The sequence below is a fragment of the Carassius carassius genome, chromosome 42, assembly GCF_963082965.1.
Source record: "Carassius carassius chromosome 42, fCarCar2.1, whole genome shotgun sequence".
NCBI classification, from domain to species: Eukaryota; Metazoa; Chordata; class Actinopteri; order Cypriniformes; family Cyprinidae; genus Carassius; species Carassius carassius.
The window spans coordinates 15,375,268-15,398,258 of NC_081796.1; the positions used below are offsets into that span (position 1 = coordinate 15,375,268).

General features: G+C 36.7%; 1 protein-coding gene across 1 annotated transcript in view; it reads right to left on the minus strand.

Moving 5' to 3' along the window:
- The window catches only part of LOC132123913 (contactin-associated protein-like 2), a 394,838-nt gene that overhangs the window by 132,861 nt on the left and 238,986 nt on the right, over positions 1 to 22,991 (minus strand). Inside the window, exons 9-10 of the mRNA XM_059534600.1 lie at positions 18,896 to 19,045; positions 8,736 to 8,898 (exon numbers count right to left, since the gene is read on the minus strand). Of these exons, the coding sequence (XP_059390583.1) occupies positions 8,736 to 8,898; positions 18,896 to 19,045 (313 nt within the window). The remainder of the gene's footprint in view (positions 1 to 8,735; positions 8,899 to 18,895; positions 19,046 to 22,991) is intronic.

Here is a 22,991-nt window from a genome sequence, read left to right on the forward strand (position 1 = left end):
ACAGAAAGTTGAGTGGAAGGAAAAAGTGGAAGAAAAAGATGCACAACCAACCGAGAGAACTGCAGCTTTATGAGGATTGTCAAGCAAAATTAATTCAAGAATTTGAGTGAACTTCACAAGAAATGGACTGAGGCAGGGGTCAAGGCATACCGACGTGTCAAGGAATTTAGCTACAGTTGTCATGTTCCTCTTGTTAAGCAACTCCTGGACCACAGACAACATCAGCGGTGTCTTACCTGGGCTAAGGAGAAGAAGAACTGGACTGCTGCCCAGTGGTCCAAAGTCCTCTTTTCAGATGAGAGCAAGTTTTGTATTTAATTTGGAAACCAAGGGCCTAGAGTCTGGAGGAAGAGTGGAGAAGCTCATAGCCCAAGTTGCTTGAAGTCCAGTGTTAAGTTTCCACAATCTGTGATGACTTGGGATGCAATGTCATCTGCTGGTGTTGGTCCATTGTGTTTTTTGAAAACCAAAGTCACTGCACCTGTTTACCAAGAAATTTTGGAGCACTTCATGCTTCTTTCTGCTGACCAACTTTTTTAAGATGCTGATTTCATTTTCCAGCAGGAATTGGCACCTGCCCGGAATGCCAAAAGCACAGAAAGTTGGTTAAATGACCATGGTGTTGGCGTGGTTGACAAGCCAGCAAACTCACCAGACCTGAAACCCATGGAGTATCTATGGGGTATTGTCAAGAGGAAAATGAAAAAAAAGAGACCAAAAAATGCAGATGAGCTGAAGGCCACTATCAAAGAAACCTGGGTTTCCATACCACCTCATCAGTGCCACAAACTGATCAACTCCATGCCATGCCGAATTGAGGCAGTAATTAAAGCAAAAGGAGCCCTTACCAAGTATTGAGTACATGTACAGTAAATGAACATACTTAGCCTTAACCTCCTCATCCTCATCAAGCTCTTGCAACAGGTCAGCTTGGTAAGCCTGCAAAACCGCATTTTCTTTCTTTCAACCTTTATTTTTACAGGCAAGTCATTAAGAACAGGTTCTTATTTACAATGGCGGCCTGACAAGTGGAATGACCACTTAGGGAAAGGGAAGTAGGGCTAACATAAATACAGAACATTAGAAATACATACAGGTTAGCATTTACATAAATATATTTTAAAACATCAAACTTCATCAATCTATTTACTGTTAAAAAAAAAAAACTTATATAATTATGTAGTGAAGCAACTGCATTTGTCGGTCAACAAGTATGATATACAGTACTAGTTTTGAAGGATGAAATTGGAATTAGTTTATTTAGTTTTGCAATGGTGTGCAAGCAAGCCTCAGCCTGACACCATGTATGCCTCATCCTCTTTGACAACCTCCACATTAACCTCCTCTGAGGAAGACCTGCAGAGCATCGAGTCCACTCTTAGGAGGGATCTGCAGAGCATGCCTCTGATCACAGAGAGAGAACACCGGATCTGGAGGGTGAGGGAGAAGAAATATCCATTTGCAATATACCCACGACTGCAGCTGCTGCTTTGCCTTCGCAGAAGTGGGACCAGAGCAGCGAGGAACACTTGTGCCCTCCGAGAGCAGAGCGAACGCAGCGAGAGCCACTTGCAATGAGGGCAGTCAGCTCTCGAGGGAGCGTGCGTGCTCCACTCCCAAACAAACCATAAACATACTGTTGTCTATATACTCACCCGTAATATAATGAGGGAAGGGAGGAACACACAGCGTGAAACATTGCTTGTCACACCATCATACTGATTGCAAACATGCGTACAACAGTAAATAAGACGTACACACATAGAGAGCTTACTGAACAACAGAAGCTGTCACTGTATCCACTGCACATGCTTTTATACTTCCTGGTCGCTACGTCACCCTGCCCATGACGTCTCACCATTCCATTGGACTGATTTAACATGTGATTCAGAACGTGGTCACACAGAAGCATTCCCAAAGCACTTTAACATAGCGTGATTTCCTGAAGGGGAACTGTTTTTCAGTTTATCTCAATAAAGGCACAGCATACCTGTATTTGGTCCACCATAAACTCTAGTGTGAAGATGCATGATTGGCCATCACTTTGCTGATAGTGCTGTGTTTCTTAAACATGCAAAGAGAGAGAGCGAGTCGTAAATACTGCACTGAATCAACTTGCAACATGTAATCAGTATTCTTGTATTATTGTAGTTGTATTTTCTTGTCAACATAACATAGAATTAATTTAGAATTAATCAGCTTTTAAGAACAAGCAGAAGATATTCCAGTTTCTCTGGTAGTGGACGGAGATAATGTGTGAACAGCGATCTCTTGACTGGTGCATCTATTAACATCCCTGTTTTGATTTCAGCAAATCAGTTTGAGCGAACACTGACAACGTGATTAATATTCATGAACCCAACAGCTCATTAATCATTGTATATTGTTAGTTTAATTGTAGAATTAGTAGTAGTAGCTATTATATTAAGCTGACTTGGTGTATGTATATATATATATATATATATATTTTTTTTTTTATATATATATATATATATATATATGTGTGTGTGTGTATAAAAAGGTTTGGGCAAGTAAACAAATGAATTTACTACGGTGAATATATTGCCAAGGTGTGCATGGAGGGCTGTAAATGTTAAATGACTTAAGCCCCTTTCACACTGCAAGTCGGACCCGGCATATTGCCGGAACATTGCCGGGTCGCCTTCTGTGTGAAAGCAAACACGTCCCAGGATTGATTCCGGCATTGAACCCGGGTCGGGGACCTAGTAACATTGCCAGGTTCAACCCGGGACGAGCGCTGTGTGAACAAAAGCCAGATCTAATGCTGTGTCAAAGTGATGACGCGCATTATCGCGCGACTCTTTTACCGGCTGTTTTGAAGGAAGATCAACGTTCGCGACAAAAAAAATGTGCAAACTGTAATGAAGCAGAGATCAGTTAGTTCCTCACTTTCCGCGCTGATGCCGAGATCGTTTGCTTGCTTCAGTGAAAGTATAATGTGCCTAACGTTTTCGACTCATACATTACACGTCACGCCCTGTCATGTCACGTGTCGATACGGGATCTTTACGGGTTGTGTGTGAAAGCAAGCACATATCCCGGGTAATCACTGGCAGTGTGAAAGTGCAAAATCTAGCGACCCGGGAACAATTGCCGGAACACTTTACCCGCGTATTTGCCGGAATGGCAGTGTGAAAGGGGCTTTAGCAACTCATCAGGAGTAAAAAGTATGTCAATGTCATTTCCACAAGGCAATCACATGAACACAAAGATGTGTTTTCAAGCCATGCAGATTTGCCAGCATCTTTTATCTGAAGTCTCGACTGAAATAGTAATTAAACTTGCAAAGTTAATTTGACAAGTGACAGCTTCAGCGACTTTCATCCGAACTTAATTAAGAAACAGTCATCATCAAAGGTGCTTTCAATTGACCAAGGATCAAAACTTAAACCTGATGATTTGGCACCTGTTCAAAAACTGCGCTGAACATGAGCTATCCACTTCCATAGCTCCTCATACAGTCCTGCAAACTGCAAGTCAAATCCATTAACATGGAAAAATGCAGTATGAAATGAAATTAGCAAACAATCCCCTTGGAGCTAATACTCATTAGGCTGATGTCTCATAGGAGGAGCTGTGACAGTCCCATTGACAATGAACCTTAAGTCTTTAAAGTTCTTTGTTAATGCTACTGTCGTACTTTTTGAGAGCTTCAGTGCTCTCAAACTGTAGTTTTTGTATAGAATGACATGTCTCGATTAACTGGGTTACCTCATTGGCCATCTGTGCCTGGAGGAGAAAGGTACAGATAGAGTTTACACTGTTCATTAATCAAACTCCAGCAACAGAAACGTCCCTGGAAATTTGAGGCCACTGATGACTCAGTCTAATAATAAAAACGAAGTCAGAGTCAACAGCATCATGTCACTGGGAGACAAGACCATTGTAATAGCTTCTCAGCAATAGATTCGAGACAGCTCAGCTCTCGCGAGACAGAAAGTTACAAAAATTTCATTACGGTTACTGGCCATGCTGGAGATTGCAGAGCAGTGAGCCTGAACAAGCATTTCCTGTTGCATGGTCACTTAGCTTCCCAGAAATTTCCATCTCAATTTTTCAAGGAAAGATAAAGAGCACAAAAGTAAATGTGTGCATGTTTGTTTCTTATTGAAAGTTCTACTGAATCAGGTTACCCTAAACAGATCTTTTAAATGTGATGTTAGAAAAGTTGTTGTATTCAAGCATATCTTAAAAATAACTCTTACATAGCACTGGATAATTTGATTAATTTGAGTGAATCGTTTCATAAATATTCTCTCAGTGGAAAGTCTGATTCATTCTAATAAAGTGATTCTTCCCAAACATTCCTCTTTTATATGTAAAAATTGAGAATTTGATTCCTTTGAGTAAATATGATAAACATTCTCTCTCATATGTAAAAGTGAAAAATCTGATTAATTCTATTAAACTGAAACATCTCAAACAATTATCTTTCACACTGGACAAATTGAGTACATACCTTCGTAAACATTCTTTAAAATATGCAAGAGTGTAAAGTATTATTCATTCTAGTAAAGTGATTTATCAAACAATCTGCTATCAGATGTAGTATTGGAAAAATGGACTCATCTAAGTGGATCGTTTCATAAAAAATCTCTCTAATACGCAAGTGTTAAGTCTGATTCATTCTACGAAACTGATTGATCTCAAACATTCCTCTATCACAGGTAACACTGAAAAATCTGATTTTTTTAAATGAATCATTTAATAAATATTATCTCTCATATGCCAGTGCGGAAAGTCCAATACATTCTAGTGAATTAGTTCATTTGGAAAGTTAATATAAAGATTATTATAATACACCCCCCAATTAAAAAAAAAAAAAAGGATTTAGTGTACATTTATCTGATCAAGTTTAATGCGGTACTTTCAAAACTGCTCTGATTTAAATACAAATATTACCTTATAGTTAATTTTTTTTTTAAAGGTGAACCCTTAAGTTACTTAAATTTAGCTGCTTTTTCAAAATATTTTTTATTTTTCATTATTATTATTTAATTAATTAATTATTATTATTTTTTTTTTGCAAAAGACCATCTTGACTACAGTTAGCTACCTTAACAAATGACAGTTTCAAAGCAGCTTTCCTAACCTTGGAGACCGGTGCGTTCTTCCCTGATCTGGCTGTTCACATCCCTAGCTTTGCTTTTGTAATCAAAAGTGACAGTTTTCTAATTCAACCATTATGAACAGCAAAGGCAGGTGGCTTAAAATGCCTCTGTCACATTAGACTTGTTGGGGTGAGACTCCAATATGCTCAGAGATGGGCACAGATTAGCTGGTATCCGCTCTCTTACCGTCTCACCCCCAACTCGACACACCATTACGTAAAATGTTTTGCACAGCTATTTAGGATGAGTCACATTCTAAGAAGGCCTCTAGAAGTTCGGCAGAACAGCTTATGCGTGAAATAGCTTGATGTGAGGGAAATTGATGTGTGTGAAATACTGTAAGGGTGAGAAAACTAGAAAAAAATATCTCCCATAGAAGGAATGTATGAGATTTCAGCTGTAGCTAACTGCAAGGTCATGTGTTTTAGTGTCTTCCTGTCGGGAAGACATGGAATATTCTTTTACATGTCAAACACAGGGACACATTTGGTAAAGGAGATTGACAGTGCATCACCTGGCCCGATGAAAGCAAACATAAAATCAATGGCCTGGTGAGTGGTAGACCCCCTTCCGATCCCACATAATGAGTTTGCTCCTCACTGCCGAGCTTTGCCAGAGAAGCATCATTACACTGACAGAAAAACACATAGGGAGAGTGTTCAACAGTCTCTTGCCTCCTTTATTATTACAGTTCATTCCATTCGGAGCGAAGGAAGGGAGGGAGAACGAGCGAATTGGTATCTAGCCTGATCTAATAAAGGAAAAGATTTTCCTCTGGGGACTTACAACTAACTGTATTGCAGTATAAACCATAATCTCAAAAACATAAATACACAATGCAGTAAGGAAGTTCATCTGAAACATTTTTGCCATATTGTCAGTGAGAGGGATGTGAATTTATAATGGCAGAAAGACATGCAGAATGAACTGAGCTTGTCTTTAAATCATGTTGAGAATGTACTCTGCCCTGAGCTGTAAGGCTAATGAGACGCATTAAAGAACAACGCATCTTTACACACAATTAAAGAGGAGCTTAAGCTTCTAACTGAGCTGTAAGGAATGCAATATAAATAATGCCTCCACATGTGGGTCTTTATCAATGAGGAGCAACTTAAATGAGCTGCAAACATAAATGTACAAATGAGCAAATGAACAAAGAAAGCAAATAGCTATTTATTAATAAGCTATTCTTTGCACTTAATGTAGGAGGCCGTTAACGTCAAGTCAAGTGCTGTTTAACCTGAGATCTTCTAAGCACAATAAGCAATTTCAAACTCATGAGAAAATGCTGATATTTTAACAGGTAGCCTATTGTATGAATTCGTACAATGAGTTTTATACACAATTTAATTTGTATAATGTTATCCAATCAGTGACGTGACATTCAGCCAAGTATGGTGACCCATACTCAGAATTCGTGCTCTGCATTTAACCCATCCAAAGTGCACACACACAGAGCAGTGAACACACACACACACTGTGAACACACACCCGGAGCAGTGGGCAGCCATTTATGCTGCGGCGCCCGGGGAGCAGCTGGGGTTCAATGTCTTGCTCAAGGGCACCTAAGTCGTGGTATTGCCGGCCCGAGATTCGAACCCACAAAACTAGGGTTAGGAGTCAAACTCTCTAACCACTAGGCCATGACTTACCCCAAAATCAGATAAATACACATCAGAATATGCATTTATGCATATGCATGAAGTTTAACCCCTTAAACCTAACCATGATTTTGAAAGAATTTGTATACAGAAACATACGATTTTTAGAAAAAAGTACGTAATAATATAAAAGTATGTTCAGACCTAACTATCAGTGGAGCTAAAGCAGCTCTTACAAAAATGTTCAAAAGAGACAGCGTAAATTCATACAAATTAGTCAGTTGTAAAATAGTTACAAAGTGCTATCAGAGCATTCCAAAATTCCAAATCTAGCAGGCAACTTCCAAGCTCTAAGTTACAGAGGAAGAAGCAGAAGACTGTGATGCAACATACTTTATTGGGACAATACGGCAAAACTCAATGCACTTGAAGAGGGTTCTTTAAAATGCTAAGGGAATATTCACACTAAACACCTTTTTGAATTCCACTGCAATCCAAAAGTTGAATTGAATTGAAAACAATTTCATTTTCAATTTCATTTTCCATTGTTTTTTCTGTAAACATGCACTAGACAGATGTGTTTGACTGTTGCATATTTCGCAGCACAGTGTCCAATTTAAAAGTTCAACTTTTATAAAATATGACTCCAGACTCCATGACTTCAGTTTTTTTTTATTCACTTCCTGCTTTTCGCAGTTTGTTGTGCTAATGGTGGCAAAAGTCATAACCTACTGTATAATGACACCAATTTACATGGAAAGGAGTTAATTCTGTTAAAAAGAATACACTTAATTTAATTTCAGTGTAGCTGACAGAGAACCGGGTTAAATCAAGGCCGATTAGTGAATAAAACACATTTTTTTATTAAAAGTTCACATGTAAAAGTAGTGAAACTGTGTAGTCAACGCGTCTCACTATGGGACACTGCAGTAATAGATGTTTTTCCTAGGGAAGTCTCTGGATACGCTTTCTTCATCTCAATAGAACTGAATTACCATCAAACAAGATACATAAAAAATTACCAAGCCAAAATCAGATCTGTTCCCAGCTGTGCAATGATGCTAATGAAATAACAATAACAAAGAACAGGATTATATCATCAACGAACAGATGATTCAGTTTAACTATTTGAAGGGTCAGGTTGATGTTAAATTACTATAAAGAAAAATCTGAGAAGTCGTGATTAAAAACAAGCTGCTTGACCCTTAATTGTCTGTAATTTGAAGGCAAATTACTGTTTTCTTGCGCAATGCATGAATACATTAGCCCTCACATCTGCTTGGGAATCCTCCTGCCTGGGCGATGAGGCATTATTTCATTAAAACATTAAAGATAAAAATGTGGCAGGCAATATGTCTATCTTGAAATGCAGTTTTTTTCCAAAAACATTGCTTTTTTAAGATTCATTTACTTTGCTCATTTGGTTATGTTGTGCACATCGTAATGGGATTTGGTTGGTTTTATGTTCATATGTTTTACATTTTGATGTCTTTATACAGATTTTGTTTTAAAGTTCTGTTCAAGTTTTTTGTTATTACTCCAATACCTGAATATGCCAAGTTCCCTACTATATAGTATGTCAAAAGCAGTACAAATGAGATGCAAAAATGACTGGATGACCACCTATGATGGTTTGTTTTGTTTCATATCATCAATAAACTTAATTAATGGGATTTGGCTCTGTTGTATCCACAACAATGTGGCAACAAACAAAACATGCTTGGAGAGTGAAAGTATGTAAAATCAATCTAGAGATAACAACCAAGGCCCTGTATCGTGCTCTCGCACAGCATCTGCTCTCTGATTAAACTTCTCATTTGCCACTGAAATCGAGGAATGAAGAAGGTCAACTCCAGGGAGAGCAGGCAGAGCGTGACGCATCCTGCCCCCAGGGCAGATGCCATTGGTGGGGATAAAGCCACAGTCTCAGTCTGCTGCACCTGATAATCACTGTCTCACAGTGTTGGTTGAAAGGCAGGGCATGGGAAGGTTTGGTTCTGACCTGTCAATGATGGCACACATGTCCAGACTGACGTTCTCGAAGGCTCCCATCCTTCCCTGCTCCACTGCAGTTAGGTCAGCCAGCTGATCGTCCACCTGAATGAGCTGCATGCAGCCCTGGAATGAGCGCTGGACAGGAGATGCTCTGGTTCTTAAAAAATAACCTAACCAAACAAAACACACAGCAAAGATGTTATATGCCAAAAGAGATGTTATGACCATAATAACACTGATATATGTTTATTAAGATGTAAGATAAATCAAATGACAAAAATGTTCAATCGAAAACACAGAAAATATTATACCGTGAACTTACAATTTTAAAATGGTTTTCTATTTTAATCTATTTTCAAATGTAATTTATTTCTGTGATGGCAAAAGTGAAATTTTAGCAGCCATTACTCCAATTTTCAGTGTCACATGATCCTTAAGATATCATTTCAATATGCTTGAATGGGTGCTTAAGAAACATTTATTATTATCAATGTTAAAGTTTCCATGTTGTCATTTTGATCAACTTAAAATATCCTAAACATAGAAATTAATACTTTAATTTATTCCACATGAATCTCTTCCAAATTCGATTTAGAAACTATTTTTAAATTATGCACAGTTATAATTATTTAACTAAAAATACATGGTCGTATAGTTTTCTCAGTGCACTGAATTCACTAAATAAAAAAATAATATAAAAACACTAAAATAAATAAATTAAAATTATATATATATAAAAAAATCTACCTAAAGCTAAAATGAAAATATATTAATGTGAGCTTAACAAGGGGGCACAGGTATTCTAAAAGTAAAATTAGTAAAAAGTTAAATTGTGATCCCAGTCTTGTCTAAATAAGTATGCTATGTAATGTCCTCTGTTATTAACCGTAATTCAACATCATTTCTAAAATTAATCCTGACCAAATAATGCTTTAATTATAGCTGACCTGAGCTGGAGAGCTCCTGAAATAACCATTATGCCCTCAAGGAGGACATTTAACCTCATACTGTATTGAGATCTGTGTACTGCATTGCTGTGGATAAAAAAACTAAATTAAACACAAAAATAAAGTCACTGAGTGTGATCTAATGTCATATGTGTGAAAGGTAATCTAATGTCACATCTGTAAAAGCTGAACACAAGGACCATTAACTGGAGAAAAACCTATCAACCTAACCTCATTAACCAAGTTATAGTTCTGACACCAAAAAGGTCATGCACATCGCAAACAAACAGCTAACTTTGATGCTACTAATGAGATAAAAATACCTAAAAATATAGAACAAAGTCAGATTAGACAGATTTCTCCACATGGGCCGCTGACATTCCTGGGAGAACACACAGAACTTAGACCCCAAATATCTGACGAATCTTCAGGGTTGGTTACATTTGCATTAAAGATGAACAAAGCTTTATATGATGCCGATCACAGGAAGGTCTATTGAGATTCACCTTACAGCCCACTGACATTTATCTACAAATGAGCGCACCTGGAAGCATCAGTGTTTGCAAGGAACTCATTAAAAAATAAAATAAATAAATAAATAATAAGACGACGAAAAAAAAAAAAACTAAGTTCCTCAAGTTTGAAGGGCCATCTGTCTTGTCTGGTTCCTGCACCTGTCCAGGTCTATATGCCTGAGCAGTTGACAGAGGAGGATGAGGAAGGTGGGCTATTGGAAGACACGCTGAGGGAAATTCATCTCACTACAGAGGAAAACATAAAAAAAAAAAACAAGCATCTGCTGAAAAATTAAGAGAGGTCTGCAGTGGCATCTCAATGATCGCCAGGATTTGTGGGGATCTGGAAAGCCGCCAGGATCCTTGATTAACAAGGGACGCGGAAAAAGGCAGGTTTTCATCACCCACACTTGGATACGACTTCCCAGTGACTGCTTTTGTCTGATTTTGCTGTCGTAATTAATTGAGGAGAGTCCCTTTTCTGACAAGATTACACCCTAAATTACGACCGAGGCCCACAACTCACACTCCTGTAGCTTCTGCATGAATGTGTTTATGTGTGGCTGATGATTTTGCAGGGATTGGAGAATAACTACTGTAAGATTAATGAGTGTCTATGAGCTCCATGTATAATTCATGAATGGCAAATGGAATATGGAAGATTCCTGTGGGAAGCCCTGGTTGTAAACTTTTATCCTCATCAATAAGCCTGGTGCAGATGTTAACTGTTTTTGTTTATCCTGCAGTGTAAAGTTCATAATGGTGTAAAAGTGTATCTAACAATAACTGACAAGGGATATTATAAAACATGAAATCAACTTGTGACTAAAGCATACATTTTTCCTAAAGTGACACAGATGAAGTCTCAGAAGGCTCTTTCGAGCAGATTGTGTTCCCCATGAGGTCCTAAAACAAAGTGAAAGTGAGGTGGAACACAGTATTTCTGATGAAAAGTGGCTCTTTGGCTGTGAATGAATGATTTCTCAGTCTATCAGTCTGAAATATTCACATCAAGTCCACAAATTGGCCTGAATGGGTCGAACTAGTGGAAACAGATGGGCTAATTACAGAGCAAACAACTCGCCCACTGGGCCTACACCTCTTTTGGTTAAGTTCAAATCTAAATAAACATGGAATTACTTGAAATGAGCAGTGTTTAGTTGCATGCTACCTCTGCAACCATCATGACATGTGCCTTTAACAAAGATTTTTAGTGTAAAAGAAGGTGACATTATAAAAAAAGGGCAAACAAATACTGTGTTTTTCGGTTTGTATAAGTATGACTATAAGTCACACCTGAGTATAAGTCGCAACAGTCCAAAAATACGTCATGATGAGAAAAAAAAAACATATATAAGTCGCACTGGACTATAAGTCGCATTTATTTAGAACGAAGAACCAAGAGAAAACATTACCGTCTACAGCCGCGAGAGGGCGCTCTATGCTGCTTAGTGTAGGTTACAGGAGCAGTGAGCAGCATAGAGCGCCCTGTCGCGACTGGAGATGGTAATGTTTTCTATTGGTTCATTTCTCTTGGTTCATTTCTCTCGGTTCATGTCAAATTAATTTTGATAAATAAGTCGCACCTGACTATAAGTCGCAGGACCAGCCAAACTATGAAAAAAAGTGCGACTTATAGTCTGGAAAATATGGTAGTTAAAATTATAGCTGTGCATAAAATTAGCTCAGTTCATGCTGTTTATCCATTTACCAAACTAATGAATTAATTTTATAAAACTTTATAACTAATTAAGTGGATTTTATATATATATATATATATATATATATATATATATATATATATATATATATACATATGTATATATATGTTAAAATGCTTAAATCTTAGAAAAAAAACTGTGTTTTTATGTGTTTTAAAAATAATAGTCAAGCACATCAGCAGTAGCAGAAAAAAGTAAAACATTTGAGAGTCCCTTTTCTTTAGTCCACTCTATTAGAAAGTCATCAAAACAAAAGCTGACCTCCTACGGGTTGATTGGTAAAGTCTTAATCTGCTGCAGAAGAACTCTTTGGCCTTTCTATGTTTAAAGCTGTCTTCTGTATTACAAAATCCAATATACTGACATCTCCCATCAGACAGTCATTAATTTGGTGAGGTCTGCCACTAATGTACAGAACCGTCCTGTGTAAAATGAGTTTGGGAGACTACATCTAACCAGAGAGAAATGTCGGGAGACAAGCAGTCGCCTTTCTTGGAAAAACAAAGAGCTATTCTCGCTGTTCCACTGCAGACAGTTAAATACATGTCAGAGGTCTTTAGTAGACATTGGAGACTAAAGGGAGTGTTTTTTTTTTTTTTTGCTAGGACATTCCCATCAGGGCTTAAATTTGGGCCATATAATGTTCTGAGCATAGGTATCAAAGCTCTCCCAATAATTTTCTGACAGTTTTTTTCTTTTTTTTAATTTTTTCAATGGCATGTCCGACCTCAGGTGGGCAAGGAAATTTCAAGATTTATGGAAACCCAATGTGCATGAGGCTAGTCTGTCTATCCCTGTAATGAGGACCTCAATTAGGTGTAGAACTGTTGCTGGAGGCTTATCTTGCACAAACACACATGACTGTCTTTGCTCTTAAGAGTCATTATCTCAAGGCTGATAACAATAATAGCCCACCGGTAGAGGGAAGGAGGGTTCACGTTCCAATCTGCTCATTGCAAAATACAAACTTTTCATTGTATTTATCTATTTATTTCAAGGTAAAGTAGTAGTCTGTTAGAGAAAGTGGTGATAAAATATTACCTACATCAGATGGGATGCCAAACAATAGCATAAATGGCATTACCAGCTGCATGAAGAATATCCGACAACCACTTTTTTTTTCAATCCCAGATTGAATGTATACATTTACAAGATTTTAAGCTGAGAAGCCATCATAGTCTTTGTACTAAGCTGACATCTGAGAAGCCAATGCACAGACATAAAATCAACCAGATAAAAAGCCTCATTCCATGCACAGAAATAAGAGAGACTGTTATGCTCTTGCAGTCTGCAACATGTGCATGTGTGTTCACACTGATGCAATGCGCTACAGCTGCCAGAGTCAGGTGACTAGGAACATACTGTATGAGCTGCGTCTAGTAACCGAATCTGGACCTGCATATTTTTTTTGTAGCTGACCATGCCATTGCTAGTACAGTCTGAGCAGAGTAAAGCCTTTGATGATTTTACAACATTAAACTTAATTTACCCATTTCCATGCTCCACAATAAGCTTCAATGCATAAGCAGCCTCAATTAATAGTGTTCATGCTGGTGGTTTCACTAGATACACAAGAATCTGGTGGAGAGTTGTGGTTAAAGGAATAGTTCACCCCAAAAAATGAACATCTGCTGAAAATGTTCTAACCCTCAGGCCATCCAAGATCATCAGAGCACAATGTAAAAAATTGTGCCATTAAATAACAGTAATTTTCTGGCAGCAGGGGTGCCAGTAAAGTACTGTTAATTTACAGCTCTCAATCATTAATTTACCGTTCTTATTTTTTTTTTTTTACAGTATTTTACCATAAATTCTACCATGGAAATTAACTCCACTCCCACTACTTCAAACAGTTCGAGTTTTTAAAACTAGCATTCCTACGATGTTATTACTATGAACTTATTTCATGTGAGTCCACTGAGAAGGAATGTTTCATAATATAAAACTGCAAACACTTAATGTGTAGTAGTAAAGTAACTAAATGCATGACTTTTACTCAAATCACTGCAGTTCATTGTCAGCTATAGGACACATGTATGTGCTGAAATACTTAACACAGAGATCACCACTGCATCAGTGGCTCCACATTTACTTTCTTTATATAAAGCAACAGAAAATAAGTATTTGTGTCTCATCATTGACTGAAGCACAGGCTCTACTCTCCAGCACAATGGTGAACCACAAAGCTACATTAAACTAACAGATCTCTCTTGTGCAAACACACATTAATACAATTGAGATCAGTATTTACTCTCATTATCAGTGTATGACTTTGCATAACTTTTTTTCTATGGATGTTCACAAATATTTTAGTCAAATTAACTTTTTTTCATTTGGTAAATCTGACTTTTACGTTTTACAGTATATTACAGTTTTTTCCTTGACTTAACGGCAACAAACTGTAGAAAAACAGTTATTTACTGGCGGCAGGGGTGCCAGAAAATAACTGTTTTTCTACAGTTTGTTTCCTGTAAATGAATTACAGTTTATTACTGTTAAATAATTTTTCATGCTGTTTTTTCTTCATCTTAAATTTTTAAAGCCCACAACAAAATCCTCAGATTTAAATGAACACCTATAATGTGTGCACACTACAGAGTGTTAGAGTAACACTGAATCAGTGAAGTTAATGAGATAATTCTGTGATTAATTGATGATTGAGCATTAGTGATGAACACCTGCTATTAACAAACCGAATCACTGAAGGAAAGAGAAACACAACAACTACAACTGACTTCAGCCACAGCCTTAGATGAAATCAACTGAAATAAAATAATTCATCAAATATCTCAAGATCTGATTTAACAACTCCTAAAACAGCTTCACCAGATTCACATTACTAACCAGACTGACTTTATTTCTGTCAGATGTCTACAGAAGATCATATTGAGAGTTACAGAGGTTTAGGTGTTTTTTCACTACCATGATGGAGATCAGTGTTTATTTTAGTTGGGCTCTTGAACCGTGACTTTTGTTCAACACTAAGGTTTTTTTTTTTTACATGCTGTAACAATGTGTCTTTGGATCTTGTTATAGCAAAAAAAGTCTGGTATTGTTGTTTATAGGTTAAGAAGAACAAACATTCTCTTATTTCTGATCCAATCCCGTGTCCCTTCTCTTATTGAATTATGATACTACAGCAAAAGAAGAACCCTGCTGAGCCATAAGTTATGAAAGACTGTTAAGAAAATATCACTCATTTAAAAAAAATAAAATAGCTTTGTTGTAATTTAGACAGACACAATCCACAAAATAAATAAACAGTTAAGTTCTGAACATCACAAAACATGCTACCAAAACTTAAGACAAAAGCAAAAATATAAGCACATAAGAATTCAAGAAAATAAGTGGACAATTCAGGGGCATAATTTATTCATGCCGCAATGCATGCTGGGAGTCATGGATGAGTTTTATCCTGTGCTGGTACCCAGCATGCATTGCATCATGAACCTTTTGATTGTCACCATTGTTGAGATTCATATGCTGATTGCTGATGTCTCTCTTTGAATGTTGCTGACAGTGAAGCTCAAAATGTATCAAGCCAACCTGCTCTTATATCCCTATGTTCTGGTTATCACATTACAGTTCAATCTTATGAAATTAAAGAAAATAAATTTTGAAATACACTCATATCTCAACACCAAATTATTCTAGCAGCACTTTAAGTCAGTCTAGTAGATCATGGTTGTCAAACACGGCCATAATCACTTGACCGCCCATGTAAATATTGCTACAACAGATGTATCATGAAGACACAAAAAGAGCAATCAAACAAAACTTAAAGTTCAAAAGTCAAGGGTCAGGAGGCCAACTAAAGCAAACACTGATCTCCACAATGGTAACGTCAAACGAAACAGTAAAACATCATCATCTAAATCTCTGTAATTCTCAATAAGATCTTATGATCTCTGATCTCTGATCTGACAGAAATAAAGTCAGTCTGGTTAGTAATGAGTGAAGCTGGTAAAGCTGTTTGTTGATTGTTTAAATCTTCAGTTGATTTAATCTAAGGCTGTGGCGGAAATCGGTTGTAGTTCATGTGTGTGTCTTGTTTCTCTTTTCTTTAGTGATTCTGCTTGTTAACAGAAGTCTGAATTCTGCTTGTTAATCTGGAGAAATGTAGTATTACATCACTTGTTCCCAAATGGATCCTTTACAGTGAATGGGAACGAGAGATGATAAAACTAATGATAAAAGCGTCATGATAATCCACACGACACCAGTCCATAAAATTTACATCTTGCGAAGTTAAAAGCTGTATGTTTGTAAGAAACAAATCCATCCAGATGTTTTTAACTTTAAATGGTTGCTTCTTGCCAAATTCAGTCCATTATCCATAATCATATTTTTTTTCCACTGAAAAAGTCCATCCGCTGTTGTCTTCTCATATCAAAACCAACAACATATTTGTTTAGAACTCTTTTGGACTGGTGTCACTTATAAATGAGGCTTGATTTGTACATATTTCTTTCCTGATTCAGACAGGATGACTTTTGATAGAGGACTCATATTTTGAGTTATAAAATTGTCTATTACAAACAGCAGCTTTTCACTTCACAAGATGTTAATTGATGCACTGGAGTCATGTGGATTACTTGTGGATTACTGTGATGTTTTTATCAGATGTTTGGACTCTCATTCTGAACTATTCCTTTACAGATCTATATATTTTGTTGTTTTCTCACCACTGTCATTTTTATTGTGTGTTAAATTCATTATTGAAAGGAATGTTTGCAAGACATATATAGAGATTTATATAAAAGCTGCTCCCAGCAGCAGGGGTGTTATCTAAGAGTGTACTGCTGCTCAGGCATTTCAAACTTTGTTTTACCCCAATCCAAGAAAGAAAAAGACCTTTGCTATGGGTATATCGGGGCCTTTAAACTGACACCATAGTGCTCAAGAACAAGATAAACTGTTTCAGTCACTTCAGTTAAACTCTACTGTAATTTGCCCATTTAATGCTTAGGCATAAAAGTGTCTTCTTATTGAAAAATGACCTTATTTTATAATAATCAACTAAAAAAGAATCAACTTTATAATAACCATCCATGAAATGGCTCACTGTCACTCTAATGAATGAGATTATATATATATATATATATATATATATATATATATATATATATAGAGAGAGAGAGAGAGAGAGTTATATAATTTATTAATATTTATTTTTGCTTAAATATATTTTAGACTGTGGGGCCCCCACCAAAAAATAAAATAAATAAAAATCATCAAGGGACTTGAGGGACTTTTTTTTTTAATAAAACTTATAAAACCCTGTTTTTTTTTTTTTTCTTAGACTATGATTTGACAGTTCAGAGAAAATGGTTTATCCAAAGAATAAGGAATTAAGTGTTCTGTTTGTTATATTGACTCCTCTTATATGTTTCAATCTGTGTTTTTCAGCCATTCCCCAATGTTAACTGTCTATGGCATATTCATTTTGGCCATATGGAAGTCTTTCTATACTCAAAAAAAAAAATAAAAAAATAACAGTAAATGAAAAATCCAAGCAGTAAACAAATTAGACAGTACAGACACATCTCTCTAGAAAATAACAGTGATGGATGGAGAAGCATGATTGATAATTATAGTTAGTGTGCAGGTGAACCAACAGCAGCGCAGTGAAGAGAAGTGATCTCATTTTAGAGGCTGTCAAGTGTAAATGTGCTGCCTGACCGTGCCAAACACAGAGCGCATGGACTGCAGTTCCTACCACATTAAGCTGTTTTTGAAGATGTGTGAGTCTGACAAAGCTATCAACCATACTATCCCTCAGCCTCAATAGACAGACAGGTTTGATAGTGCCAGACACTGCTGTCTATCTCAGCTGCCGGTCTTCCTTGGCATATTTGCCTCTCTAAGCCGCTGAACATGCTCTTATCTCTGACTTCCTGCCAATGGTCTGATCGGACAGATGGCTGGCTGAAGAGGGCACCAGGGTGGGTCTGTTTCCATCCAGGGGGGGGGGGGGGGGGGGGGGGGGATAAATGTGTGTGTGGTGGCATGTGCGACTTTGGATCGAAAATGAAGATGGGGACAGAAGGTCACAGCACCCTCCCACTCTATCAGAAGGAGAAGACAGCAACTTAAACAAGTTCTGTTTTGTCTCTTCAGACAATTTGATGCAGGCAAAATTACCCCTGACATAATTTTGGCACTTTTCAGATCCCCTGATCCAAATACATCAAGCTGATATCTTTGGACTGAGGAAATTCATGACAACTGTTGGATTTGTTGGTAAAATTATGTAACGGCTGCTGAAAATTCAGCTTAGTCATCAAAGGAATAAATATATTGAAATAGAAAACAGATATTTTAAATTGTAATAATACTACAAATACAACATCTTGATTTTCTCTCTATCTTCTTCTGACTTCCAACTCAAGACAATATTGATAAGCCCAGCAAACTTTTTGAAGGCTTTGCCATCAGGGTTAGACGCTCTGGCTCACATTTTACTTTTATCTCATTCACATTATGAGGCCCAATTATTTTCCAAGAAGACGTTGTTATGGTTTTAAGTGAATTTCAAATAAGTAATATCTGGGATAAATGTTTTATTCATTTTTACATCAAAACTGTACTGACACTTCGCCTTGACACTCTGGTGCTCATGAGAGTTAAAAGACAATGGAGGTCGTTCACACTAATCTGGGCAGCCAATTATTATTTTTTTTTTTTTAAAGCAGACCATCCCTTTGTTAATTTTCTTTCATTTTCCAATTAAACAAGATAAAACATAAAAGAATATCAGCATTAATGCCCATGCTTATTTCTTTAAAGGGGTGTCTTTATGCATAGTGTATAGTGACAAAAGTTCTCAAATCCTTTCTAGTGCTAGTCTCTCAGCAGAAACCAATTCAAAGGCCTTTGTAAGTCAGGGGCCAATGCGCCAGGGAGAGTGTGAAGATCTGAGGATCTATTCTCATGGTACTTTTTCGGTTCTCAGTTTTGTTCTCTTTAAATTTCTAAACTTACCTCCAAAGTGGTACGTGCTTCCTGTTGTGATCTGGACAGGCGAGTTGGTTCTCACAGCTGATGCTTCATCCCCATCAATGGTCAGCATTGCAAAATTCTCTTTGGCCAGGAAACGAACATCATGCCATTCTCCATCATTCAGACCAGAACCTATTAAAAAAAGATGGAAAAATATTGATTAACATTCAAAAATGTTGCAACCCTTTAACCAGAGGTGTTTAACCAAAGTGTTTCGCTGTTTCTGACATAAGTAAATTAAAAATATATATTTTCCGAAGACCAGATCAATCATGATTAGCTGTTCTGTCATAAGCGACAAGAGCGAATCAAATGATAAGATACAAACGGACTGATAAGGTCAGAGCTGTGATGGCCTGCTTGTCCCTAGACACGGTTCCAATAACTTTTACCTGAGAAGATATCGCTGCTTCATTTCGGAAGATTAACTTTTCCCTTCTTTATAACCGATTGTGGCGACACATACTTGACATACCAGAGACCGATCTGTCTGACCTGCCGCCTAAACACCGCAGTAAATTATAGTTGAAATGCTGCACGTTCGGCTGTTACACAGATGCTGATCCGCTTCAGACAGTGCACCAGTAGTGTTTCAATGGACTAAAATTGTCTAAATACACGGTTTTGGCAAGTTACCTTGTAAACGTGGTCTTAAATGAGTTATAAAGTCTTAAATGACCGTAAAGAGTTGGGAGAAAATCAAATATGTGTCAGATGCATCAGGTTTTAAAGTGACAGCACTGATTTTAAAGTGAAACCTGCTGAAGTCTGTCATTGATGTAAATCAAAGAACAAAAGAAAAAGATTAATCCTTGGACTGTTCTAGTCGCTGATTGACTTTTATAGAATAAAGATTAATCTGTATAGTTTTATACTATAGTTTATGTGAAGATTGTATTAAAATCACTTATAATAAAAGTTGTTATATATTTCAGAGCCTATTAAATATTTAAAATATGGAGGACAAAACCTACAGAAATTAAAAATAAATAAATGAATATATAGATAAATAAATAAATGTAATAAAAGGAAAATATATATAAATAAATTACGTTAAAAACAAAGTTAATTTGTAATAAAGTTTTATTCTGAATTTATATTTTCAATGGCTTTTTTTCTTTATGTATTTTTTGTATTTATTTTACATTTATTTGTATTATTTTTAACTTTTATTATATTAACTTATACTTTGATTATTTTTATATTAATTTATTTATTTTTAAATGTATTTATTCATGCATTAATATTTTTTTATATGTATTTATTTATTCCAACATGTTTTTATTTTCAGATTTATTTATTTATTAATTAATTTATTTTTATTTTTCCATGTGCAACATGGAATGAGGGAGGCAGTCCTTGTGGATGGCCGGTGACTCATTGCTTGAGAGCTGCAGAAGCATCAGATTAAACTAATAATAGAGATCGATAATAGAGTTTGAGAGTGGGATGTGCCAGATCAACTGGAGAGATCCAATATATTTTCACAGTTTCACATTATTATTTCACATTTTTTTATAGCGACTGAATTCAGTAACTTATCCTCATTGTTACATCATTAAGCCTGGAATCATCAACATCGCCGGTGTGTTTGTAGGCAAGGCAAGGCAAGGCAAGTTTATTTATATAGCACATTTCGTATACAATGGTAATTCAAAGTGCTTTAATGTCACCTTTATTTATATAGCGCTTTAAACAAAATACATTGCGTCAAAGCAACTGAACAACATTCATTAGGAAAACAGTGTCAATAATGCAAAAATGATAGTTAAAGGCAGTTCATCATTGGATTCAGTTATGTCATCTCTGTTCAGTTAAATAGTGTCTGTGCATTTATTTGCAATCAAGTCAACGATATCGCTGTAGATGAAGTATGTTATGATCGACAGTGTCAAACGCAGCACTGAGATCTAGCAATACCAGCACCGATATTTTGCCAGAGTCACAATTTAAGCGAATATCATTTATTATCTTAATGAGTGCTGTCTCTGTGCTGTGATGCGGTCGAAAACCAGATTGAAAATTGTCCAGGTATCCATTTGAGTGTAAGTATTTGTTCAGCTGATTAAAAACGACCTTTTCTATAATTTTACCTATAAAAGGAAGATTAGATATTGGTCTAAAATTGCTCAAAATGGTGTTATCAAGATTGCTCTTTTTCAGGAGGGGCTTAACAACTGCATTTTTTAAGGAGTTTGGAAATGTCCCAGAAAGAAGTGAGGCGTTCACCACTTCTAAAAGATCTGCTTCTAAGCAGTTAAACACATTTTTGAAAAAAGATGTGGGAAGTGTGTCAAGATAGCAGGTTGACGATTTTAGATGCTGCACTATGTCTTCCAGAATTTTGCTATCAATTGCTTCAAAAATCGACATAGTATCTTTTTTATATTGTGGCCTAATCTGTCTGACCTCTGCATTACTTGAGGATGTGCTAATCGCCTTCCTGATATTGATGATCTTCTCAGAAAAGAAGGATGCAAACTCATTGCATTTGCTGTCTGAGAGCATTTCACTGGGAATCTGACTTGGGTTTGTCAGTCTCTCAACAGTGGCAAAAAGAGTATGAGTGTTATTTAAGTTACTGTTTATAAGGTTTGAGAAGAAATTTTGTCTAGCTGTGGCTAGTTTCACATTAAAAGCATGAAGGCTGTCTTTGTAGATGCTATAGTGAATTTCAAGTTTTGTCTTCCGCCACATCCGCTCTGCTTTTCTGCATTGTCTTTTCATAGTCTGAACTGCTGTTGATCTTCTCCAAACTGATTTCTGTCTGTTTGTTTTCTTTCTGATTATTATTGGAGCAATATCATCAATAACATTCTTAACTTTTGAGTTGAATGAATCAAGATATAGCCTCCATAAATAGTACACTTGTGTTCTCGTTAATACATCTCCTTCTGACAGAGACCGATCTAGATTCAGTTGTAGCAGACAACAAAATTTCAAAGAAAATACAGAAATGATCAGATAGTGCTATGTCCTTAATAACAATGGATGAAATGTTTAGACCCCTACTGATGATTAAGTCTAGAGTGTGTTCACCTTTGTGTGTGGGTCCATGCACATGCTGAGTCAAGTCAAAAGTGTTTAGAACCGTTAACATTTCTTTTGTAGTTTTGTTTTCTGAATTATCAATGTGAATATTAAAATCCCCTGCAATAGCAAAACAGTCAAACTCTGAGGAAATCATTGATAACATTTCTGTGACCTCTTCAACAAAGGCTGGAGAGTATTTTGGAGGCCTGTAAATAATAATAAACAGAATGCGTGGAGCACCTTTCAGCACAATCCCTAGATATTCAAAAGACAAGTACTGACCAAATGACACTTGCTTGCATTGATAGACATCTTTAAATATAGCAGCTACACCCCCACCTCTAGGTAGGTTGTAGGTTGATGATGCTACTAGACACACTCGGTGGAGGTTTCTAAGGCTTGTCTTCATTTTGTAAACACAGAGAAAAGACTCCCAGAAGCATTGTGAGCATAAGTTTATCATGAAACCAGTTGCACTTAATGTCTCTACAGTCTACTCAGGCTCCCAAAGCTTTTTGGAAACTCAACCCACTGGCATAAAGTTGTCTTGGCGCTAGACGCTTGATATTCACAAGTTTAGGGATCATCTCTAAGGTTACATATGACATTGGTATATGCGTTAGACTTTTTATATTTATAAAATACACTCTAATCATATGTTAATATTACTAAATATACCTTACTGACTCATAGATGAACACTTTACAGTGTTCAGTGTACATAGTGGCAGGAAGACCTATCTTAGGTGACCCGAAAAAAACAAACAGCTGATCGGATTTCCGAAAAGAAGAAGTCCGATGAACATAAGTGTCCAATGTTCGCACCGGGCACAAAAGGTTAGACTTTTCCTGGTCCGATGATGCAAACGGGGGAGGACAGAAAGCCTGCAGAACAATAGGTCTCGGAACAACGGTCGGTACCTTAGGGACGTATCCCTGCTTAGGGTAGAGAAATGCTTTGACCATCCCAGGTGCAAATTCAAGGCAGGTGGGAGAAACCGAGAGAGCCTGAAGGTCTCCAACTCTTTTAAGGGACGAAATAGCAA